The sequence below is a fragment of the Grus americana genome, chromosome 2 (assembly GCF_028858705.1).
Source record: "Grus americana isolate bGruAme1 chromosome 2, bGruAme1.mat, whole genome shotgun sequence".
NCBI classification, from domain to species: domain Eukaryota; kingdom Metazoa; phylum Chordata; class Aves; order Gruiformes; family Gruidae; genus Grus; species Grus americana.
This window is the reverse complement of record NC_072853.1, coordinates 95,150,661-95,176,950: the sequence shown is the minus strand read 5'-3', so window position 1 is coordinate 95,176,950 and position 26,290 is coordinate 95,150,661. Positions and strand designations below refer to the sequence as shown.

The following is a 26,290-nucleotide window of genomic DNA, read 5'->3' as shown; positions in this document are numbered from 1 at the left end:
TTCCCGGCTGGGCACGGCGCTGCGGGGGGGACCCGGGCGGCAGGGCTTTCTCCCAGAGGCACAGCACCCTTATTAACCGGGCTGGAACCACCCTGCCTTTTTTTTTATTACTATTTACTTTAAGGAAAGCTTCATCACGGGTGTGTGTGTGTGTATATATATATATGAAATGTAACACTTGTGGTTATTTTAAAAATTAGATTTATATATAAATATAATATGGAAATATAAAATTAAATATTCGATGTTACATATAAATAATATAGACGATATATATTATTATTTTAATTTTTTTTTTTACATTTTTTATTTCCATTAAGGAAGGGTCCAGGGGCTGCGGGTGCGTGTGCAGGGGGTGCCCGAGGGCCCGGTGCGTGTCCGGGGGGAGGCGGGCGGCAGCGGGCGGGGGCGGGGGCCGGAGCCGGCCCTGGCGCGGCGTGCGCGGAGGGCGGGCGGGGCGGGGAGGGAGGGAGGGAGGTGGCAGCAGCCGCCCGGGGCTTTGGCCGTTCGCTCTCTCGGCGCTGCGATGGCTCCGCTCGGCTGCGGACCGGCCTGGTGGCGCCTCCTCTCCTTGGCCGTGCTCGGCCCCGTCCTCTGCGGCCGGCCGGGACGGGCTGAGCCGGAGCCGGGCCCGGGCCCGGGCCCGGACGCGGGCCCGGCGGCGGACCCGGACCCGCACGGGCGGCACCTCTACAGCGCGGAGATGCTGCGGCACGGCGCCGCCGCCGCCCCCCACTTCGTCATGTTCTTCGCCCCGTGGTGGGTATCCGGAGCAGCGGAGCACGGCTCGGCACGGCCCGGCGCGGCGCGTTCCTGCCCGCCTCTTCCCCCGTTGACGTGGCGGCGGGAAGCGGCCGGGCCGGCGGCGGGGGAGGCCTTGGGGTCGCGCCGCTCTGATCCCCAACCGCCGGGGCCGGGCCGCGCTCCTTCCCCGGGGGTGGCGGAGGGGGACACGCGTTAAATGGCAGCCGGGGGCTGCGGAGCGCCGGGCCGCGGAGGGGCAGCTGAAGCCGAAGCCTCGCGTGTGCCTGGCCCGGGCCTCCGCGGCCGTGCTGGCCCTGTCGGGGGCTTCAGCCGGCCGGGGCCAGGCCGCGGTAGCCGTCCCCTTCCCCGAGGGCCCGCGGGAGCGGGGTGCATCGGCACCCGAAGCGGCCCCGCGGGCGTGGGTACCCGGCAGTGCGCCCCGCGTGGGGCCTGCGGGTGAAGCTGCTTCGCCGGGCGGTGAGGAGGCGAGCGGGGGCAGCTCCGGTACAGCTGGGGCTCTGCTGGGCTGGAGCCGGTCCCCGGCGGCTGTCCCTGTCCCTCCCCGGACTCCGTTTCACATCGTTCCTCAAAGACACCGAGAGCATGCGGCCTCTGTGTGTGGGATTAGTTGCAATTTGGTGATTGTCACTTACCCTGTGCCCCTCAGTCTCACAAATATTTTATTGCAGAAGTTATGTTCTCTTTGCAACCACGAAATTTAAGGATAAATTTGCAGTGAAAACAGTGTAACATGCTGCGTCCCTGAGGCTGCAGGTAGCTGCAGCAGAGCTGGAGAGTTCTCAGATTTGCAAGAGACCTACTGAGCTTTTGCCCTGGACTGGTACGTTTGACACAAGAATAGTTGAGAGGGAGAACAGGGCTTTGCTGGATGTTACGGCTGTCAGGAGGACGGTACGTCTCATCTCTAGGCCTTTCTAGTGGCTGTTCATATTCTTCTTTTTGCTTCGTCTCTTCCCCTGTCCTTTTTTTAGTGACTTACTGATACCCAGTAGAGGTTATTGGGAATTTTGTTGTTAGGATTGTTTGTTTTTTCTCCAAGTTTTCTTAAATTTAGATAGAATAAAGTTAAGAGAACAATGTGTCCAAGTTATGTTTTGATCCAAAGTTATCTGTTGGTACACTATGCCATTTAGGCATACGTGAGTCATGACACTCTTTGAAATCAACAGCAGAAAAGGATTTCCTTTCAAAACTGAGGAACTACTTTTTTGGTTATTAACATCAACTTGTTTATGCCATACAAAAATGTTAAGCAAAAGCCTGAAAGAGCAGATGCTTTGCCTTTGTTCTCTGAAGATGATGAAAGTGGAGGATGCCTGACTTGCTGGTGAAGGACCTTTGCCTTGACCTTCTGTAAGGCCTCAGAAATGCCCGTGCGGAGGAGGAGTGCTTCTGCTCTGGTCTCTTTGCAGGTGATAATGTCTGTGTCCAAGCTTTGACTGACTTTCACAGACATCCCTAAAACCAGATGAGCTTTTATCTTGGCACAGTCCTCATAGGAGACCCTGTGCCAAATGGGCTGTTGCAGAGCCCAGTGTATGCTGCACATCCGTAGTGTGCATCCAAGAGAGCACTGGTCTTGCAAACTTGGACCATGCTGTGCCTTTGGGAGGGCTGAGGATCTCCGCCCAAGTCAAGCATGTGGGAGATGTGTCATTTCCCAGACTTGTTGCAGCTTCTCTGGACAACGTTCTTCTTCACCCTTAGCAAACCTCCTCCAGATCTCTGGGTCTTGGCTTGAGGGCCCTTGGTCTGGATTCCTGGCAGGCAGCAACAGAGCCAGGTTTCAGGTCCAAGGGGAAGAGAAGGACAAAGGGAACATCCCAGTACCTGAGAGAAGTGCTTATGCACACCAGTAGTTTTATCATCACCGGGATCAGGCAGCAACCTTACAGCCCTGGAGTCTTTATTAGAGCCTCTTGCCCTATTCCTAGGTGATGCGTTGATGTGCTAATCTCCTAATACTTCTCACAGAGGCATGTGTTTTGGCACTGCTCCCCACAGTTACAAGGGAGAAGCCTAGCAAACAACCCAACCTTCAGCCAGGATTGTCTTTCAGATTGCTATGGATGCTGCTAATGTTGCATTGTCAATGCTACCAGTAAGAGTTGGGTTAGAGCCGACATAACTCTTCTTTTCTAGATTCTTGAAACCAGTGTTGCTGAGGGCCTCACTCCCAGAAAGCAGCGGTACACGTGAGGTCCTATGTTTGTTTCAAATATTGTGGGCTACTCCACAAAGACAGCATTCCAAGTCATTTGCCATCAGATATCTAAGGTTTTTGATCATCAGGCTGTCCTTCTTGGTAGCTGCACTTGACAAGGGACAGAACCATGAGCAGGCTACTCTCTTGGTGGTACTAGATATTCTTAAGATGTTGGCCATGCCAGTTGCTTATCTACAGAGGAACGAGGTTTCCCTGATTCTGTAGTTGGAAGGAATCTCGAAAGAGTCATTTCATTGCATGATTTTGACCATTACAGATCTTCTCAACATATGTGGTCTCTTGGTAAACCTCAGGAAATCCACTGAGCTGAGGCAGATTTGATCACCAGAGTTTGTTGCTGTTGAATTGAATTCTGTTGACTGGATTTTACCTTAGCTGGATTCTTTTGTCCAGAGTGAGACTGGTCCTGTGCTGCTTGTACCGTTATACCTGTCTATCCCAGAGTCTACCAGCATTTTTAATTGGATAATGATTTGTCCTATATCTTGCTGTGGAGCTGCCCTTGCTAGCTGCAGACCTCAAACTCAACTGGTGGCCCCCAGAAATGTCTGTGTTCTTCACTGACTGCAGAGGGCTTATCAGTAACTGCAGTTTTGACATATATGGTCCTTATGTACCTTTACATCTCTTCCTGTTGTGGCTCAGGAAGTCCGCCATCCAGTTTTCCATATAAGATGCTGTGGGAGGAGCACCGACCTGTCAGCGTGAGGTAGAGCAGCCTGGTACACTATAGATACTACTACAGCAAAATAATCTCCAGGCACGAACACTTGTGGCACACAGCTGCTCAGAGTTAAAATGGGCAACCTGTCTGCAAACTGTTACAAATAATATCCTTTCAGCCATACCTCCTGATGTTAGTGGTGTACAAAAAGAAGGGTTTTGGTTTGCTTTTTTTTTTTCCCCAGAAAGGTGGATCTTTCCTATGGCCTTGTTAGTTTCTTTTGAATCTTCATTTACGTTTGTGAACAGAGATGATGAATGCTTGCGCCTTTCTAGCCCCTGTAGAGAAGGAAGAGCAGGGCTCCTCATTGATGCCCAGGTCTCCACCATCCCCAGTGGTGGAACTGGCTGCTTCTCCAGCCCCACTGATGTCATGGACAGTGGTAGCAACGAAAGACTGTGTGGGTACATGGGGCTAAGGGAGGTGTGTGATGTTGCATAGTCTTGCTCTCTTTATTTTTTACTTCTCTGGTTTTATATATTCTGCAGCTACACCTTATGAATTTCAGAAAAAGTATTTTGGGGACTGTCTTGTATTTCCTTCTATGTAATACTGAATTTTTTTGAAAACCAGGAATGCCTAAGTAGTTGATTACTGATTCAGCTATGAGCATTTTTCTTCCAATTTTAGCTCATATAATCTGAAGAAGTAAGGGAAAGGGGAACTTTGTGTATAGCAGAGATCATGTTGTTAAATATGGACAAGGCAGCTCTGTTCTGTGCTTAAAAACCAGCGAGTTAATTACTTGAGATTGCCTTATGTAGTTTTCCATGCTCTGTTCCTTAACACCAGTCAGTATTCATTCAGTGTTTAAAATCCCTGCAACTGCTTGGGGAAAAGGATCAGGTAATCCAAAATCCTCTTCTTAAGTCAAGCTCCATGAACGAGTTGACTATGGAGGAACCTCAGTCTGAAGTTAAATATTCAAAGAATATTTAATTTTATTAATAACACATTGTATCTCTTCGCCATGACAATTCAGAATAAGATCATACGGGAGGTCATATTTCCCTACACAGTGGGAGTATGTGTGACCCACTGCAACTGACTGTAACAGGACCGTATTAAGGTCAGAAGACATTCTTTATATTAAAGTAAATCTCAAGGTTTGTTTTATTTTTGCTGTAATTATATCAGAATACCTGGAAAGGTGTGAATTCATGCAGGTTTTCTATAAGTGGACTGAAAATGTATAAGTGAAACTGTTTTAAATGGGAACATCTTTCTCCAAAGTCCTAATGATGTTTTAATTGTTATGTACAAAGGAGACTGTTAGGTCATGCCAAGGGCAATAACAGCTTTCATACTGTCAGGTTGAGAATGTTTTCTGTTAATCCAATTATGTATTTTTAGATGTCCTGGAGCGTTGGCAAAAGCAGCCATTAAAGAGAAATGAAAATCCATTCCTTAAAATTTTTCATCGTAGTTACCGGAATAAGATATTGCATAGAAAAACAAGGAGAAGAATAATAGCCATTTTGTACTTCTGGTGAGCTGATGTTGAGAAACTTTGTTCAGAAAGCAGTCCCGATGTCTTTCATGATTCACAGGTTACAATTCCTGTGATGCACGCAAGTGGCCTTACAAAGAGGCTAGAAACCTTTATCTTCTTACCTGCTGCTAAAATATAATGTTTTGAAACACTAGAGCGGAAGGAAACCTGGACAGCCTCACAGGATTTTTCTGGAAAGCTGGAAGGCTGAGAGTGTGTTTCTTAATAACCTCATTAAGTTCAAGGTGTGTTCAGTAGGCTTTGTCGTGTAAAAAGATACTAGCAAGAAGTTCTCATCTCTTGATGATTTTCACATGAGATGCGTTTGCAGCATCCTATGATACTTAATAGTATTCACTGTTGCTTAGTGTAACAGTGTTCGAGTGCAGAAGATTTTTGACTTGACTATTTTTAAATTTATCAAAGTCTCTGACCATTCTGCATATGCCTTTCCATAGATTCATTCCCCTCTAAACATCAGCCACTATTAAGCAAATATCTCATTCCTTCTGTCGCAGGTGTGGACATTGTCAGCGTCTTCAGCCAACTTGGAATGATTTGGGAGATAAATACAACAACATGGAAAACCCACAGGTCTATGTTGTTAAAGTGGATTGTACTACAGATACTCCTCTGTGCTCTGAATTTGGCGTCCGAGGATACCCTACGTAAGTATAAAAAGATGTCTGCTCCTATTTCTTTCTTTTTTAGTTTTCCATGATCCTCTGCCAATTTGTTGAAGCTAACTTCTAAGCTGCATTTTTTGGTGGGTTTCTTTGTAGCCCCTTGGACCTCGTATGTTCATTTTAAGCCTTTTTACCATGTTGCCAAGTATCGTGTGATACATACTGCTTTTACTCTTTTATTTTTTTTTTAAATAAACTGTTTTATGTCTTGGAAGATGGCTGTGTTTAAATGAAGTCCAGAATTGTCCTTTTCTTTTCTCTGACAGTACCTCTTTCTCAAGCAACAGTACATTGTACAGCTGTGATATGCATGATAGAGCTGGTCTCTGGTAACAGTACTTTTAAAAATAACTTATCATAAGTTCGTCAGTATACACTGTACCATTCATTATTAATGTATAGGTGATCTCTTAAATTTTTGAGTGAACTTGGTGCTCATAAAATGATAAATTAATAGCATCACTTAGCATAGCAGTGGTGATGTACAGATTTTTCTAGGTAATTTTGCTTATATTGATCTAGGACAAATTAATTTGGAGTTTAAGGGTGTTAAACTTATCCTGTTATAAAGGATATATGCCTTACTACCTCAGCTTTGGTAGGCAGAATGCGATCTACATTATCTTTGAGAGGTCAGCCTGGATAGTGCTTTTAGGTTAGATACACGTGCTCCCTTTTTAGCTGCCAAAAAGTAGCAATGGGATTTTTTTCACTTGTGTATTCTTTAAAGCTTCTTGGAAAAAAGGATGGGATGCTTTCAACTGCTTTACTAATTACTCACCTTAGTGGGATAAGTGGAGAATGTCGTCTTCTGTAGCCTTTCCACAGCCTGCTTTTTTCAGTTTCCTTCCCTTTGCTCACTTTGTTTAGTGTTACTGTTGACCCCAGCAACTGCCTGAGCTTGACCTACACTCCTGGCTGCACCCACTTTGATACAGATGAGTGTGACTGAGTAGAAGTTGAGAGTTATAAATAGCAAAGTCCTTGCTGAATGAGGAATTGTTCTTAAGGCAGTTTGTGGCTTACTTCCACTAGAAATACCAAGAAACAATGAATATTTCAACTCTGTTTTAATATTCCCAAAAGCAAGCATTGGTCGTCTTTAGATATTTCAATAAATTATATTGTGGCACTGTTCCTTGTAAAATAGAAGGAGTGGCAGAGATATTGAATAAGAAAAAAATGAATGGATGTGTAATTGCTTCCCGTCCCTCTTTAAGGTCATTGGGTATCTAGGAATAGTTAGTGCTCACTTTCATCTACTTGAAAAGTACAAATGATAAGGTAGTCATCTGCTAGTTATAGAAATACAGATCAAGAGGAATTCATAATATCAATTTTTTTTCCTGTCTGAGTCAGTTTTTACCTAGCCTGGTTTTAAAAACCTCCTGCGAGGGAAATTTCACATCTTCCTCAGGCACAGAGGGATTGTCACAAGTCCAGGATGGCTTCATTCCTTTTCCATCACCCTGAGAGTAAAACTGGCTGAGCAAGTCCCTGCGCTCATTAGTACAGTTGTCTCAGGATTATTTGGTGCTGCAAAATACTCTCTCAACTGAACTAGAGAAAACCTACCCTGATTTGAAGAAAATAATGGTACAGCTGGCTCTTTAAGCTATCTTTTTTTTTTTCTTGTTACTCTTCAAAAGTATTGCCATGAGGTGCATTTTAGATGTTCTTCTGTTTCTTCTTTTTTTCTTGTTATTACAAAGTTGTGTTTTGGGGTTTTTTTTCCTTAAAAAAATTTAGACTTTCTATCATCACAAGAAACATTCAAGAAAAGGCAGTGGGAGCTCCTATCTCTTTTGAATGTATTTGCATTTTGTGGTTTTTCAGCACTTTCATATGTTCATTTTTTTCCAACGCGGGAACAAGAAGAGAGAGAAAAATATTTCAAGAGGAAGAAAAAGCAGTACAAAATGACAGCTTGGCAAGGGGAACTGAGGGCTAGGTGACAGGAGTAATTGAAACTATGATTAGCTTTAAAAGAATAAGACTAGGTCAGAAGTCGATATTGCCCCTTTACCAAATATATTTCCAATTTTAACTTCAATATTTAATAGTAGAAGCTTTAGGTAGTTTAGGAAAAAGTTTTGATAGCAATTATTAAATGTTATAATCATGAAGTCTTGAATCCCTACAAGCAGTCACTTATCTCCTTGTCCTATTGACTTGTTTCAGCATGGTTTTAATCAGTTTAATACCACATGAAAAGTCCTACATTCCAAGAGCAGTCAGGGAATGAAACATGAGAAAGAAATTCCTGGGAAGATAATCATTGGATATTTTCCCTTTGGTGATGGAGAGAGTTGAACAAAACAAAGTTGATGCTTTTTGACAAACTGAAATAGGATTCATAGGCATAATGAATGATTAACCTTAGAACTGAATGCTGCAATGTTTTATTTGCTCTTGCTTGTTGATCACAGTAATATTAGGCTGTGTTGATTTTTAACGTGGTATTTCTTTTTGTGATTTTTAAAGTCACCTGTAAAAGCTTACATGGGAATGAAAAAGTGTCCTAAGTTCTAGCCATGACCCTTTAAGTTGAGGGAGATGCCTGCTGCTGATGTTAATAGTCAAGAGAGCTGTTACTGCAGCCTGAGCTGCATTGCTGTGGGTTAGCAAAGCGTGTTAGCTTTCAGACTGTGTTGTCTGTGTGAAAATTTTTGCCTCACTCTTTTCTACATTTTGATCCTTTAGCCTAAAGCTGCTTAAACCGGGACAAGAACCTCTGAAATACCAAGGCCCTAGGGACTTCCAGGCACTGGAAAACTGGATGTTGGAGAAACTAAATGAGGAACCATCTGTAAGTGAAAAGGAAATAAGAAAAGGAAATATTCCCTTCTGCAGACTTGCTTATCTATCAATTCTATAGGTTAGGTTTCATTTTCCAGGAGGAAGTCTGCTCCTGAGAATAAAAGTCAGGTGGCAGTAACAATATGGAACAGCTTCCACGAAAGTCAGAATAGTAATTAAAACTGTCACCCTGTGACCTGCCCTTTGTTTCCTGTATTTAAAACTACAGTACATAATGCAGTTTTTAATGTTTAGCATTTTGACATTTTAAGATAAAATTCTTCGGGTGGATTCAGTTGACACCTGTAGGCCATGTTTCTAGAATAAGAAAAGCGATTTAGCTATAATATGTTACAAATTGCATTTGTGTTGGGCTTAATTACCTCTCAAAACATGGATGCCATCTTTAGCTCAATTATTATCTGATAATGTTGTAGCCTAAAGAAAGAGTTTAAAATAATCGGTTAGGTAACTTAAGCTAATACCATCACTCAGAAAACCCTTGCATTTAGAGGTAACACTTACGTATAGTAGCCAAGCCTTGCCTAAAATTAAATTTATAATTGCTGTTTCTAATCAAGATAAAGCTTTAGTGATTGCTGAACCACAATTAGAACATGATTATATTTAAACAAACATGATATTTTAAATAATTAATAAACATTAAATGCTAAACTATTTTAAGAAATGTACTTTGAGGTTCTTAAAAAATTCTTTCCAGCTCTGACTCTAGTATCTAGAAAGTAGTCGCTTGCTTTTGCTGAAGTGCCAGTGGGTTTGCTGGAAGTTATACCTATAAAGTGTTTGCTCTTTTCCCATTGTTGCTACCTTCATGGAGCCATTAGGTCCCTCTTTCCTGCATTAGGGGGGCAGAAAAGAGCTTTTTTGCTAGCTATTTTTAAATAGCCCAAAGACCACCAAAACTGGTGCAATGGCAGATGTGGCTGATGCGTGATGCCATGGAGGATCTGTTATGTAATCTAAGTGTATTAATATATGGTGGTGCGATGAATGCCATAGCAATTACTGTGCTCTGTGACTATATTACAGAACGGTGAAAGACTCTGTTATTCCAATGACTGTGATAGCTCTATTCTGTGTGGTAGTCTTTTTCGCATTTTGCTTTCAAGTAGTTGTTTGTTAGGAAATATTAGATACTGAAGTGAGGCTAAATAAAGGGCATTGCTTTAGAAATTTAAAATTTCAGCGTACAGAGTTTACAATGCTACCACAGAATGGCGTGATACAGGAATCAAATATTGTGTATTTACTGTACGAGACAAATAAAAGTTAATTTTTCTCATGAATAGGATCCAGAATCTGATGTGGAACCACCAAAAGCCCCTGAACCTAAGCAGGGAATGTATGAACTCTCATCAGACAATTTCAAGATGCACATAGCAGAAGGTAACTAGTTTTTTTCATAAGCAAAAGGTACTTGCTTACAGAAACATCAGTAACAGGAAGTCTGCAACAGAAATGTTAGTTTTCAAGGTCCCTCCTTCCCACTTTTATTTTCCAGTAATACCTAGTGAAAAAGGATAAAACTACAGACTGTGTAAAAAAAAAAAGTAGTATAATTACATATAGCACACCATGAGAAAGTTTAAGAGCAGCACTCCACTCAGAAGGTAGTAAAATTAAGGCCCTAATCACATGGAAGAAGCTAGTGGGGCTTGTGCAACTGAACTTTTTTCCCTACGTTCCTTGCTCAGTCACAGCCTTGCCACTCACTTTGTCTTTTTGCAAGTCCCGTTTCCTCTTTCCCTCGGTGTTGACTTGTTCTTACTCCTAGGCTGCTCTTCTGGATAAATATAATCCACCCGCTTCCTCCTTACTGCCCCCATCCCACTCCAGTCTGGCCCCTTATTTGATATTGTTTAGCTTCCTTCCTCCAGAATTTAATGTGGGCAAAACACTTAACCTCAGCTTGGATGTTTTTTTAAAGTATTTTGTCTGGAGGCTTTAAAATTAATACCTAACACGGGAAATTTCACCCCCCACATGGTGGGTTTTTTAGAGAATGAGCAAGAGCTTACAATGCAAACTTGGAGCTGCTTTAACAGATGATCCTACCATCTCTGTTTTCCTAAAAACAAACACTGGATTAAATCAACTATCCGTGCCCTTGTGATACCACCAGTGAGGTAAATACTAGAGCTTCTTAAAGTAACCATTAATTAATTAGAAATATTTTCAAGTGTGAAAGACCGTTTTGTGCAGCTAACTTAAAATTTCCCAGCCTGTGTGGCTTAACACAGAATTACATCAAAATTTTTCATGGATTCGTCTCTAGGCCATCAGGGAGATGCTAAGCATTAAACAACTTTACAGTCTGAGAAGATAGATGGTTTAGTGTATGTGTAAATGTTTTAATATTTTTATTGAAATATTTTTATTTTATATTCATTGCCATTCATAGAGGAGACACTCTCATGGCCATATCTGACGGTTGAGCAGGTTTACGATCATCTCTAAAGCTGTTGTCCTCTCTTGACTTCAGTTACAAGAAGTTCAGTGCTTAAATTTAGCAGGAGGCTTAGCAGTTCCAGCTGGAAGGTTGACTTTGATTCTTGAAGTGCCCCTTTACCTTTTTGGTGCTCCAGGGCAAGAAGAATTTAATTTTTTTTCTATCAGGGAGGAGAGTATATCAAAGAGTATGTGGTATGGAATAGCTGATTTTGACTAGATGGTCTTATTCATTCATGAGAAATTTCAGTTTGCAGTTTACTTGACCAAGGCAAAGCATGTGAATTAGCTTGAAAGTATTCCTGGTGCAGAACAGGCAAGTTCTACTACTGCAGTTCATGTTTCCTAGTTATTTTGTGACGTCTTTCCTCTGACCTCCTTTTGTGAACAAGCTCTCAAACTAGAAATGAATTCTAGTAATATCAGCCCCAAAGCAGTCTTCAAAGGATGATGAATAGTTCTGTTAAAAAGAACTTTTCTGTAGTTGCTGGCATTTCCTTTAAACAAATTTGATTTTTTTTCCTCTTCATTTAATTAAGTTCATTTTTATTTTTTATTAACAGAGCCTTGCCTTGATATGTGCAAAAGCAGGCAGCATCTTGAATTAATAGTAATCTTAATTGAAGGAAATTACATATTCTGGTACTCTGCAATTAAGATTATACTTTTAAACTGAACATCAATAGGAGATAGTACGGAGACTCTCCTGTCTATAAAACACTGCAAAAATCTACTAAAGGAAGCAATTTTTGAATAGTTGACGTGAAAATACAAAGAGCAGGGCAGAAAAAGGAGAATGGAAAGCTCAACAAAATTATTTAGGTAGTTCATGGACTTAATGTAGTGATGTTTCCTAAGAAAAGTTTAAGTTGAAGTCTAATACTTACTTTCATTTATACTGTTATAAATACATTTTCCTTGGTTGTTCTTTCCACTCTGTAATAGGGCAAGTGATTGACACCGTAGAATTAGACATTGTAGTAAATGGTTAGGTTAAAAATGTGAGGTTTAATATCTCATGGCTTGAGGTTGTGAAGCTGTTTGGATTTTTCAGGGAAACTGGCAACAGTGTGGGACTGCATCCAGTAGTGAAACCTAGTTGCTGAAGTATTCTGTCCTGGCCTTTGATTTGCAGTGTTTCCTATCTTTAACTCAGGAAACACCATGATAAATTTGCAGTCTGAGATTAGTACCTGGTCTTTAATTGAAGCCAAATTTATTCCAAGTGAGTTTAATTTTTTTTTTCTCTTTGACTTAAAAGGTAATCACTTTATCAAATTCTTTGCCCCTTGGTGTGGGCATTGCAAGGCTTTGGCCCCCACCTGGGAACAGCTGGCTCAAGCCTTTGAGCATTCAGAAACTGTCAAGATTGGCAAGGTAGGTGAAATGCTCTTAATCTGAAAAATGTGTGTTGTGTGAATGAATATTTCAGCCAAGTATCATGCTATTTGTGCTGTGATTTGCAAATAACAGTTGTTTTGTTTGTCGCCTCTTAAATCCCTTTATAGTCACAGTTCCTGTTTTAATTTTGAGATGGTTATCTTTTTCGTGCACATCCGGTAGTTCACTCTGTTTTGAAGAGATGGCTATTTCGTTACAGTGACAGAACTCCCTTATTTTAAGCCAGGACTTGTTAGAAACACAACTAGCTCCCGTGCTTCAGAGTTGGGAAACAGTCTAATACTTCAGATGCAGGGAATAATATTTCGAGATTTGTTTTTTGTTATGCTTCCCCTCTGTCAGAACTTGATAGACTTCAGAATTTATTTTGAGTGGGAAAGTGACTTCCAATTTGCTATTTACAGCATTGACTTCTTTAGCAAGTTTCAGACCTACAGGGCTCTTTATGATGAGTTATTTCTCCTTTTTTTCTCTTTTTTTTTTTTTCCTCTTTACCCCCACAGAACTTTCTAGAGGTTTCAGGGGGTCTTCCACCTTAAAAACTGATATCTTGTCCTGCTTTACTATTTCCCTTAGGGTTGATTACCAGATTCTGTGGTGTATTTACCATGGGAGCTTGTTACTTGTACGTGGAGTGACTTCTTTGCAGAGGTATGGAGGTGGTCTGGCAATTGCAGTTACTGGCTTTATTTGCTGACCCATACCTAAGTCCAGGGGGCTCATGATGTGAATCCCTCTGTATTTGCCAGCGGTGGAAAACTGACTGGGCTCAACTTCCATATCCTTAAACTTTCAGAGTGGTTCCACTGATCTGAAAGACTGCGTAACTGTTAGCAGTGTTGTCAGTCCTGCAGAGGGACAAAAACCCAGCTGTCTCCCCTGCTGCTGCCCTCATAGCGCTTTCAGCTGTTACTAGGGGTGATGAGCTTGGCTTCTTTTTTTATTATTATTTTTGGTTTTATTGCTTTGAAAATCTGCTCATTCAGATACACTGTAGATGTACGGAGCAGGTCAGCATAGCTGAACTTTAGAGAAGACATATATATACAATTTTGAGACTTGGCGGATATAAAATTAGATTCCCTCTGAGAATAAAATACCGAAGGCTATTGCTGCTTTGATAGTGTCTTTACCAAATGCTGCATCTGCTGATTTATTTTTTTGAGAACTTGGAATGCTTGCTGTCTGATAAAATCATTGCTTAAATATCTTCTTGAAGTTACCATTCTCGGTTATCCAGAGAAAATAAACAAAAAATTTCCAAAATTTCTGTTTTATTCAGTTGTCTGTTGTGTTCATAGTTGCTATTACTGATATTTGCTATTTAATACAGCCACTAAGATTTGTCTTGACGCCTAGTCAATTTTGTGTAACTGTATATGTTATGAAACTATTTGAAACATGTCTTGGCTGAGATTGTAAGTCTGTAAGTAAACAGCTGTTTCTAAGAAGGTTGAATCATGACCTTCATGTAATCTGGGGGAATAGTGTCTTAAAAGCAGCGATACCTACGACAGGATTCTGTTTAATCTTTACAATTGATCTTCAGTGATCTGGAGCAAAGTGTTTCTAATGCAAAATTCTAAATCCAAGTGCTATCTCAAACAAAGGCTCCAGTGCTTAAGTTATCTTTTTTTTTTTTCCTCTGCTTCAAAAAAGATTATAAACTGGTAACTTTACAGATGGGTTTATGACATATTAGAATCAAAAGCTGCTATGCACTTGGAACTTCCCTTGGACCAAAGTCAACTTGCTAGCTGTTGACATGTCTTCTGAAGTCTTTAAAGAGTAGTCTTTTCAAAAATGTATGAGCCAATATATCTTCACTTTAAAGCTCTCTCACATTAGCGTTTTGTGTCTTACTGTCCATGCAGTGATTTTATTAACTGAGAATACCAAGTACTTGTTTTAATTGGAATATTTAATTATGTCTTCATTGTTCTTTGTTACTACTGCCTTCTATCCATATCTCCCTCTCCAATCCCTCCTAACAAAAAAAGGCAAACACACACAAATTACACAACCAAACCACTATTTGGAAAGCAGACTTAATTGTTCTCAAGACAGTACTTGGTACTGAGTTTTGCCAAGCCATGCGTTGCTAGTTCCTGTATAAGGGAAAGCTATGATGATTGTTGTATATTTATTTTATGCACTGAATGGCTTATGTTGTGCATTTATTTTATACACTGAATGGTTTATATTTTTTTTTCAAAATGTAGGTCGACTGTACTCAGCATTATGAAGTCTGCTCTGAAACCCAAGTTCGTGGCTATCCCACACTCCTCTGGTTTAGGAATGGTGAAAAGGTGAGTCTGTGAGCTCAGCGAAAGATCAGACCATTTTTTTCTGAATAATACTCAGACTATGTTTGCATTCTGGGGAAAAAAAGATCAAGTGGGCATGTAGGAAGGTCTGCCTGTGAGACAAAAGGATGTTGGAGGTTCAGTCTGGTACTGAACCTTCATCCACAGGTAAAAGTTAAAACTTTTTGCTCTTTCTGCTCTGCTAGTAACTGGTGTGATGTTCATAAATCTGTAAGTAGTACGTCCAATTATTGTGTAAGAGAATCCTGAGTGTACTTTATCTTAATACCTTACCTCCTGTGGAACACAAAAACATAGATGAAATAGAAATAATAAAAAATTATGTAATTTTCACAATGTATGTAGAAGGTTCTCATCTCAATGTATCAGAAGGTTCTCATCTGTAAGTGGTGCCTATCTGCTGAGTGATGTCTGAGTGATGCATATTTTCCTCCTTATAAATCTGAACACTTCATATTACACTGTGAATGAGAGTTCTGTGGGCCTAGTTGACATTTTTCATTGTAGCAATTCAAAGAATTACAATATTCTGAAGTTATGGGGAAGTAATATATTTATAAATACCATGTACATGAACAGCAGCAAATAAACATATTATAAATAGTAGTGTTACTTATCATATGTTTCACACTTTCAAGATAAATGAAATGTACTAAATGGATATTAAAAATAGGTCTGCAAGCAGAGAAACCCAGGACTCCTCTTTCAGCTCTTACCCACTAAGTTTTGGGGGGGTTTTGGCTCTTTGCCCCATTCATCTTGCATTCCTTTTTGAACATCTACAGTATCAGAGATGTAAGTTTTGCTACTCAGTCAAGGTTAGTGGCTGTTGCTTGTGGCAGTTTTCTGGCACTCTAAAGAGAAAGTGGCCATAAATACATACCAGTGCCTGTGAGGTTTGGTGTAAGCACCCCTATAAGACCAGACACTCCAAGGAATTTAAATGAAGCAGCACCTGGATTTTTGAATCCCAACCTGAGTTGCACAGGAGATATACGGCCTTCTTACTGCTTGAGCAGTGGTGCTGGCATGTTAGAAGCAGAATTGGAAGCTGAGGGAATGCTCAAGTCAAATGTGGTGGTATGCCCAAGGTTAGAGGTGCTTTCAGTTAATTCAATTTTTGTCTCTATATGGCATGAGTCTGAAAACCAGGAATTGTTCTGCTGTTTCTCCAGAATGGTTTTCCACCTGCCTTATTTTTATTTTTCAAGTAGCTACAGATGGCAAGATACCTTGCCAGAACCATACTATCTTGATCTAGAAAAGTTAGCTGTGTTTTTTCTCAACAAGCCGGATCAATTTTTTTTTTGACCCTTTGTAATTATTTAAGTTTGAGTTGCTCGGAGTAATTTGAATCAATAGTGCAGGGAAAGAAAAAGTCCGATCACTGCTGTATTTGGTAAAGTTGAATCTCAGCCATAAGTCTGAACAATGTATTTCTGTTGACATCAAACTGGCTTTTCTCCATTGGCAGTGTGATATTCCCTGGTGGAATACTGCCACCAGAATCGCATGTTCCTTCGTGGGCTGATAGAATATATTTAAAACAAAACAAAAAAACTAACCACAGAACAACCCCAACAACTTTCCAATAATTGGACCCAGAAATTCCTGGAAATCTCTCGGGCTGCTATTATACTGTTCAATAAGGGGGAGGAGGAGAACTGCTTCAGCCATCCAGCATTGTTGTCCATAATACCATCATCCCCTTTGTCATAACTGAAGTCTGGCATCATACCATCCCTCTTGGTTAGATGCAGCAGAAACCCTGGGAGGAATGACGGGGCTCTGACCCTGCCCTGCTGAAATGGATACAAACAAGCAGGTGCGGGCTTCTTCAGTCATCTTAGATTAATTCCTTTGTGATTAGACCCAGTGTGGGGAAGGTGGCTATAGTTACAAGTAACATTACGAATGACAAAAGAAGGAAAATGTGTGGAAAGAGTTCCAAAGTTGTATAGGAAATAGTTGCAGAGGTGTTTGTTCTTCCTTCCAATGTATGGAAGATCGTATGCTGTTTCTTGAAGAGTTACTCCTCATCTGAGAGAGCAGATACATCTTGTAGCCCAGATCTGATGGGAATGAAACTCAAGAGTTTTATCCAAAGTGGATATGTAGCACCTCAAAGATACGATCTCTCTTTTGAACAGAGAAATTAGTACTAATTTTCTCAGAGAGCGCCAAGGGCAATCAGGCAAGAGCCAGTTTTGAGATGGTCAACAGTGGATTTGAGACTCAAAACTGCTCAGAGGTGCTCTGATTTCTTGTTCTCTGGAGTTGTGAAAGTACCTGAGATATGGGAAGCATCTAAGGCAAACTGTGGCTTCTCGAAGATGTAGCTGGTTGAGGAGTGTACTTGCAGGTTCAAAAATATGACTTAACTTTTGTGAGAGTGGTGAGAGTATTTTATTGTTCCTTGCCGTAGCTTTAGATTCAGAAAAATAAAACCTTGAAAATGCTGGCTAGAGTGAGAGGTGAAGGTCAAAGTGGAAAAGTTTCTAAAATTTGTTGCTACGTTTCTAAAATACCTTTCATTTCAAGGAAATTTTAGATTATTCCCTCTTGGTACAGAAGAATCTGTGGCAAATCCTGAACATGTGGTGTGAATGGGAGGTTTAACGAATAGATAATCATATTTATTATGAATATGCTTACACTTGGCAATCTTATGTTTTGCTGATAATTATGTATTTGCTGATTACTTATTTGCTAGATTGACTGCACATACACATTTGCACAAACTTTTTGTTAATTGTAGGGTGACCAGTACAAAGGGAAGAGGGACTTTGATTCCTTAAAGGAATACGTGGATTCCCAACTACAGAGCTCTGGGAAAGAGCCACCAGCAGATAAACCCACTGAAGCCCCGCAGCCACCCGCAGAACCCACCCGTGTTGAGGTAAACGCTCCTGCACTCTGCAGCAGTGTTAAAAGCGTTCGAACTGCGTCAGCAGCCTGGCCAGGTCTTCCATGTGTTTCCCTTTTTGATAGCTTGACAATTCTTAATTTAAACTGTACCAAATACTTTCCTGGGTTTTTTTTTTTTAGTAATTAATGAGTGGAATAAGACCATAAATCTTAGTTTACTAACCTGATGAATCAAAGAAGAAAGAAACTCCCACCAATCTGGCTTCTTTTTTCATGGTTGCAATAAGTTGTTTAGATAGAATGCAATATACATGGTCATTTTTGGTCTGCGGAACTGCTGGCACCTCGCTCTGTATGACAGCATATTTTGTCGCTATGGAGATGAACGTTTCTTGCAAGATTATCGCTTGAACCCAGGAGGATGGTGCATGCTGCTAAGCCACTAAAAAAAGCCAGGGTCCTGCACTTACAGACTGTCTGCAGAAACAATAAACAAGCAAAGATCATGAAGACTGATCTGAATGTGTCAAGGTAATGTGTCCTGGGGCAAGAAAACTCCTCAGGTTTGGAGGGTTATTGTAATCCCACTTGTAGGAGCTACAAGGGTTATGAATGTTGCCAGGGAGTTGGCAGGACTTGTCAACTTTGCATAGTTGTACTTCATGTCATTTAGTTTTCTGTCTTTTTTAATCACTTTGGCATATCATCTGCCTTTTTTTTTTGAAGCTGAATGTAAAATGGGTGAGGTTGAGAGATGATGGATGGTTTTCAAGCATACTTAGTCTTCAAATGTGGAGAAAACACTTCCGCCCAGAAAATAAGGGCTGGTGATTTACACTTGTTTGTGAACTTACATAATTAAAAAGCATTAATATTATTAATAAAAATACAGTTTAGATGCAGTTTCTCACAGGTGACTATTACCATCTTGAGTTTTTCAGCAGGGATTACTTATTTTACATAAAATGACTTACCAAAAGTGATGCTTGATTTGCAATTTTCATACGCCTCAAATATTTTATTTTTTTTTTAAATTGACCTCATAGTTGGAAGATCCTAACAAGCTGGTGTTAGTACAATGCAGAAAGTAATTAGTCGTCTTTCTATTTTTAGAGAAGTAACATAAACCACATGTGATACAAATTCCCACTTATGCCTTGCTTGCACCAGCACACATACAAACAGGAAAGGATTGTGGGGGGATTTTTTTTTTTTACCAAATAATAGTAGACACAGTGTAGGTCTAAACTTTGTCTTTGCAACTTTACATCACAGCTTTGGATGCCACCATTTCTTGGTCACTCACCTGCAGACACCTTGATTCTGGTTTTGTTTTCATGAGTTTTGAAACAAGGGGCTGGGCTTTTACCATCAGCAGCAGCCCACAGCTGGTACCACGGGCAGCAAAAGCAATGAGTTCCCACTCCAAATTTGTGTCCCAGTGTTGAGCCCTTACGTGGATTTCCTCAGGTCTTAAATGGGCCGAGTACTTGCTGGCCCTTTCACAGAAGCTGTATTTTTATGAGACTTCTTTCCTGCCAGATATCGCTAAAATGACTCAAAAATGATCCAGATGGATTAAGGTAGAGTGACCAGCAGATGCTCAGATTATGTGATTGCATAAGATGTATTAAGAAACCAAGCTAAAATTGAACTATCTGATACTAAACTTATTTTTTGATATTATATAGTTCACATTGCTATTCTGATAGTAATCTACGGACCTTTGAAATTTGTTTTACTGTGTGGATTGTGGGAGGATGCTATTTATGGGGTTTTCAGATTCAGTATCTTAGATTGTAAATAAGGTTTGGAACATCTGTTTTAGATATCCATTTAGGAAATTCGGAATAGAATCTGTATTTACTGATAATTTTTTTCTTTGTTTGATAATTTGTAATTATTAATTAGAAAGTATAATTTCTAATTTTCAAATAACTTTTTAGTGTTAGTAACACTTGAACTTAATGGAATAACTTAATTTCATGAACTAACAATTATTTATGGTAAATGTACCTTTAATTTGTAATTTCAAGTTTCTTATTGGCTTCTCGTCATAAAACTCTGCTGGGTTTAAACTAGAATTGGTAATACTATCAGTGGCGCTCTTTGTTTTTGTTTTGCTTTCATTTGAATTTGAAGCTTTTATAGGTATAAGATTTATTTATTTATTTTTAATACCTCCTACCCTTAAGGGTCTCACACACAGACAAAAAAAAAAAGTTTGTTACGGTTCTGTGCTCTCATGCAATGTATGAGACTGTCTATAAGCAATGTGCTATCCTCCCATCACTCCCATCCCATTGCTCCTGATGTTATCAGGAGTAAAAATTCCTCCGCTGTCCATGCGAGCTTGGCATGGCGATGTCCTCTTGACAGGCAAATACGTGTTTCTGGTAACAGGGTTTTCTATGTGTGCAACACAGGGATATAGCAGAGGGAGAGCAGCTGTCAAGACATCAGTAGTATGCCTTAATTACCTCATTAAACTCTCAGATAGCTGTTACATGCTTTAAGCCAACTCCTCTCAGGATTGATCCTTGAAACATTTGCATGACTGTGTATTAAAATGAAAGTGATTTTTTTCCAACTAAAAATTTGGATACAGGCAAATCCCCTGAAAATAGGGATGTTTTGTTTCTCCGATTATGGATGACGTTCAGCGTGAAATACGCATTTCTCTACATCTGGGGGAGGAAGGCAGCTGAGGGATAAAAGTGAGGTGTGCTGCTGCTACTCTTGTTTATATTATCAATAATATTATCTTTTCCAGTTTGAGTTTCCCTTTCAGGTAGCTAAGAGGTCATTTGGCTGATGTTTTATATACAAAAAAGTTTTTACTCTTTTCTATTTATTTATTTTTTTTAACAGGCTGCAGTGCTCTCTCTCTCTGAAAAAGACTTTGATGCAACCATTGCTAGGGGGATTACCTTTATTAAATTCTACGCTCCATGGTAAGAAGTTTGCACCGGTTGTTGTTGTTCAGGATTACTGCTGGTCTAAGCTGCCAGTGCATTAGTTGCTGTAGGTCTTTGACTTGTGTGTAGTGCTGTATTTGTTGTCTGGATCTAAAACATGAATTAACTGAAGAATGGGTGTGTTGGCAAGAGTTAGAGCAAAAAAGCTGAATGTCCTTCAGCTTTCTTGGGATCCCTCTCTGTGGAAAGGCTGACAGAGAAGTTTTACTATGTCAGCCTCCAGGTAATGCTGGGGAGCAGGGAGAGTGAAGCTTTCTTTGTAGGCTTAGTGTGCTCCTATCTCCTGATTAGGGTAAGATGAGGGGAGCGTATCACCAGTGTTGAGAAAGGAGAACATGCTGGCTTTGGGGCCCTCTCCTGCCACAGCCAGCCTCTCTTGGAAGCCTCAGTTGAGCACCTGGGAATTGGTACAGACTGTAGAGCTATGGATATTTTCCACCTTTGCTTACTATTTCCCTTCTAAGAAGAAAAAAAAAAGGTTTTAAATTTCTCTCTCTGCAAACTTCTCAGGAAATTTGCATGCCATCTTTCTCCTCCATTGCCCAGTCAGTCTCTTAGCCAACAGAAGTGTAGAGACAGAGAGAGATTGAAATTAAGATGTATTTCACTGTGTGAAAGATAACACATCCCTGATTTTATCACCAGCCATCCCATTCATACGGTATATAGAAAGATCTTTTGTTTGTGGGGGTAAAAGGTCACCATTACGAAGCAACACAAGCAAATGCAACCCATCTTAATATGTGCTCAGGTGTATCAAAATATTGCAGCTTAACTTTGACAGTAGGCATGAATGTTTCTTATTGTAGGCAAGAAGTACCAGGGAAAGTTTTGGTTTACATAATCTCAATGATGCAGTCTTTTCCAGTGTTGTCACCTTTTTTACTACAGTATGGTTTGCTGCTTGAGAGCCACTTCTATGCTCTCATAAGTCTGAAAGATCTGCTTTTGGATCTGGGCAGTTATCTGCCTCCGCTGTGTTAAGAAATACCCTGCTCATACATACGCGCACATTTACTGCTCTTTCTTCACTCCCTTTATCCTTTCTGTGCAGTGTGAGGGACTGAGATTGAATCCGTGCCTGTGCTGCTACTATGCCACCAGTAGAACTGGCTGGTAAATTCAGTTTACACTTGCACGAAGCAGCTTCTAGTCCGATTTCGGAACCCAGGGCTTGTTGATATATATGTAGGAGTCTGAGAAGCTTTTTCTGGAAAAGTCTGAGATAAAGAAATGCTCCCTTTTTAATCAACTTTTCTTAGTAATACTGCACTTTAACCATCTCCTCATCTCATGAGATTCTAATTGGATGCTGCTGGATCTCACAGGTGTGATCAGTGGTGGATGCCAGGCTGAGAAATGGTGGTTCAGGATGCAGAGAGTCAAATTCTTAAACCAGTGTGCGCTCCCTGGCTGCAATGTTCAGAAAGCCACCATTTAGGAAAATATTTCCTGTATTTATGTAGCTGGTGGCCTAGCTTTAGCTCTGAAAGTCAGGCTTATGTATACAGTTGTAGTGCTGTGCATATAAATGACTTTTTTTGCTTCCAAGTGGATTAATTTATGTAGGGCTCAGCAAACACTACTATGTTGCTTGCTAGTTCTGTCTTTCAGTTACTTTTGGATAAATATAAATGTTAACTTGCATAGTAAGCATAAAATCATTCTGGTCTAGTAGTTTTTGTGCCTGGTCAGAAATGCTTTTATACTGTCACTGTGCATTAACAAGGTGGTTTAAATATACACTGGCTCATATTATGAAAACTTTTGCAGAGACATCTCTATTATTTTTGTAAATGCCCTGATCCAGCCTCGAGGCAATTACGGGGCTGTTTTAATAACCCAATTAAGGTGCAGCTGGGTTAGAATAGAATGAGCAACGCAGCTTTAAAGTCTAAAGTGCTTTGGGAATTCTTCCTGAAGGTAACACGGAGTTCAAGTTATGAACTTGGCTAAGCCAAGTTCAAAATACAAACAGAATTAATACTTTACTATAGTTCCTGCCATTTTACAGTATCATTTTCTCTCTTGACACTAGTATTTCAGTGTGTGTACTCTGTGGACCACATTCTCATGTTACTGCAGAGATATAAGGGAAGAAAATAGAAAAAGGCTTTTTGGTGTTAATGATGATGTAACTGGAATGATTCTCTAATGCAAATCAGAATAAGGCCTGATTTTTTTTTTTTTTTTTCATCTACTAAATGAAGCTTATTGACTATCAAACAATTCCATTGTGGATCTACCTGAAAGTGCAGTGGTAGTGGTTAAACTTCATAGCACCTTCAATGAAAAAAGTGCATTGAACTACTGGAGCATTCCTTAAAAACAGAATCTGTGTTGACAAACTCTATTAAAAGTGAGTTTCCAGCATCAGGAGACGCTGCATTGGTCAAGGAGGCCATTAGGAACTGGAAGAAATTTAGTAGCAAAATTAAAATCTCATTTAAATAATTAAACTTGGGCTATGTAGTTTTAGTGTAACTGGCATATGCTACCTGAAAACTTAATTCGTACTACAGACATTCTATGCCTTATTTAAAACATGTTTGTTTCTAAGCAATCTTCTTTTTCATTTAAATGTTCTCAGTGCTCGTCTTTTTGGCTTCGTATGCCTCTGTAGGGTAAAATGTTAACGCATCAACATCCAGAATACCATTCCAGATGAGACTAACAAAGGCCAGAAACTACTTCAGTGCTTAACCTTTACGTAAAATCATTCATTTTCTTAGCTCATTTACTGACATAATAGTGCAAGGGAGTTGGAGGGCCAAATCCTTAGGGGATAGGAAAGGCAGCTAGTTAAACTTACAGTTTTTGCAGTGAGACAGTAGAGATAAACTGGAAGGTATATCTGCTAAACAAATCTCTCCCTTTTGTTTCTAGGTGTGGTCACTGTAAGAACTTGGCTCCAACTTGGGAGAACCTTGCCAAAGAGCAATTTCCAGGTTTGACTGATGTCAAAATAGCAGAAGTAGACTGCACTGTGGAACGTAACGTCTGCAACAGATTTTCTGTAAGTGTGAAAGACCTGAAATGAGTGGGATAGTATTGTGTACCAAACGTTATAGGCCCCAGTGTCCAGCTGAGCCGGCTGCTGCATTGCGGGTGCCTGGTGACAGTGCAGCTGTCTTCTCCGTTAGCCAAAAAAAGCAGCAGTTCAGACCAGCACCTGGTGACACCATTTCTTTCCTAGACTGTTTGTTCAGACTCGGTCATTCTCATTATTGGATAGAGCTGAAGAAGTCCCTAATTTAAGCAGCATCCCTCTGAAAGCACCAAAACAGTTGTGTGGTAGCCGATGCAAAGTTCTGTCCCTAGGGAAAAAAAAGATGGCTTTTGGTGCTGGTAGGCAGATAACTGAAGATGGAGCTGGAGCCCCCATTCCCAGCTGCTGATGGAAGGGCCTAGAGGAACATACAAACGTTCAAAAATTGCAGATTGGCATTGGAAGTTCTGGTGTGGTGTTTGGTGGGTTTTTTTTTTTTTTTTTGGTAATTAAAATGTCTTACAGTTTTAGAGGGGTTTGGTGACTTTTCAGAGTCAGGTAAATACAAATGAAGGATACCAGTGAGTTTGGACATTAGTAACAAGTTTCTTTTTTTTTTTTTTGTGTGTGTGTGTGTCTTTTGAAGGTACGTGGTTATCCTACACTTCTGCTTTTCCGAGGTGGAAAGAAAGTCAGTGAACACAATGGAACGAGAGACCTTGAATCACTGCATAGCTTTGTCTTGCGTCAGGCAAGGGATGAATTGTAATAAAAGTCTGGATGCTCCATCCCTGGCTGTCTTTGTACAGTAGCTGAGGGATTTCAATCATTGCTAATTTTCAAATGGGGGGGGAGATGGGGATTGGGGCACTGTTCTTATTTGTTTTTAGGAAATTGAATGTACTAAACATTGGTATCTTCCCTCTGTGTGTGTGTGTTAAAGACATGGTACCCTGTCTGTGAAGGAAAACTAACAAGTAGTTACTGTGCAAATTGAGAATATTTTCAGCATTGGTAGTATTACTGCATTTCTGCGTTCCCGCAATGAAGTGTAAATGGTTTCCTTTGAGACTAAAATACATTAAGAAAAAAAACCAGCTTAAGGGCACCAGTAGAATATTTTTGTCTTCAGGTTAGATTTGGCTAAAAAGTAATCCTTACAAACTGCCCGCCATTACTAGAAAGGTGAAAGCTGCAGCTGTGTTGAGTCACTTTTGCCTCTAAAACTGTACTTAAACCCTATTTGTCTTAATATGACTGCTGGTTAAGAAATGGAGAGTCACGGGAGGTTGAAAACACACACACCCCTGTGGAAGATACCAGGCCACCATGAGCTGGTTGTTTCCTGTTAATCCTCTCAGCATGGGAGGTCTAGCCATAATGCAAGTGATGGTACTGTAACATGTGCCTGAACATTTCTGATACCCTAGTGTGCATGTGTCAGGTGGATTTTCATAGGCTGCTTCCGTCCGGCTCCACAGGAGTAACTATGCTCTTACTTCTACAGAGCCAAAGTGAACAGGCGCTATTATAGAAGTTCCGTTTAATATTAAATGATCAGTTAGACTTCAGAGCTGACGACACGTGTTTCCTACCCTTGCCTGAATCCAGACTTTGTGCTGACCTGCTCCTTACTCAGTACTTAGAGAACAACAACTAGTACAGTGTTTAATTATATTTTTTTTTCCCTATTCAGCTATTCTACAGTAGGGTAAAATAGTTCCCCACTCTTCTTGAGCCTTAACCTTTTTCCAAGCTGTAAGCGTTGCTAAGTTTGAAGCTAGGACCATGGACTCAGTGGTGCCTTGGATTATAATATGGATCTGTTCTTTGGTGCATAAGATGTTCCATGTTAGACATAATTGAAAGCCAAAGAATTTACACTGCAGAGACTGTCACAATACAAAGACAACAGCAAACCAAGGACTGAATTCTGCTGTCTCATGTGCACAGAAACTCGTGGAATGAGGATGGCTACAGGCTAATTTGACTAATCTGTCAAGATTCTGATTTTTGTCCATCATATGGAGTAGGTTGGGTTTTTTAACAAACAAAAGGCAAAACAGCAATGAACTTTTTTAAAATCACTGAATTTCTCCTGGTGCTTCACTCCACTGTCTGTCCAGAACTTTGGATTCTGTTCAATCTAAAAATGTGTAAGGGTGAAAAAGCCACAGTGAAAGCTAAATGTTGTACTGGCAGATGTATTAGATCAATGTATATACTTCTGCCTTAAAGGAAGCCTTTATTATTACGTTTTTAACAACCTTCTAGTGAAGCACAATCTCATGAGTTTCTTGTATAAAATCAAAGTGGTACAATTGTTTACACTGAGATTTTTCTAAATAAAACCTTTTTAAAAAAGCAGTCTTTCTATAAATGATACAGCACAATGAATATACAGTGACAAGTGCAATAAATTATAGCTTGTATTTACAAGAAGCCTTTTAAATGCAAGAATTAGAGGTAAGTGCATTTAATATAAGTTTAATATTGAGCAAAACCACTTGCTGTTAGCTTCTGCTAGACAAACCGTGGCTACACTGCCAATGTATCCTTTATGCC

At 40.3% G+C, this 26,290-nt stretch overlaps 1 protein-coding gene across 1 annotated transcript; it reads left to right on the top strand.

Moving 5' to 3' along the window:
* The first annotated feature begins 474 nt into the window (after window positions 1-474).
* Window positions 475-26,110, top strand: TXNDC5 (thioredoxin domain containing 5). The gene is made up of 10 exons (XM_054816417.1): window positions 475-759; window positions 5,727-5,876; window positions 8,598-8,703; window positions 10,004-10,100; window positions 12,424-12,539; window positions 14,786-14,872; window positions 17,649-17,789; window positions 20,630-20,712; window positions 23,623-23,752; window positions 24,372-26,110. Exons 1-10 carry the CDS (start codon window positions 527-529, stop codon window positions 24,492-24,494), a joined length of 1,266 nt encoding a protein of 421 aa, XP_054672392.1. The 5' UTR covers window positions 475-526; the 3' UTR covers window positions 24,495-26,110.
* The last annotated feature ends 180 nt before the right edge of the window (window positions 26,111-26,290 follow it).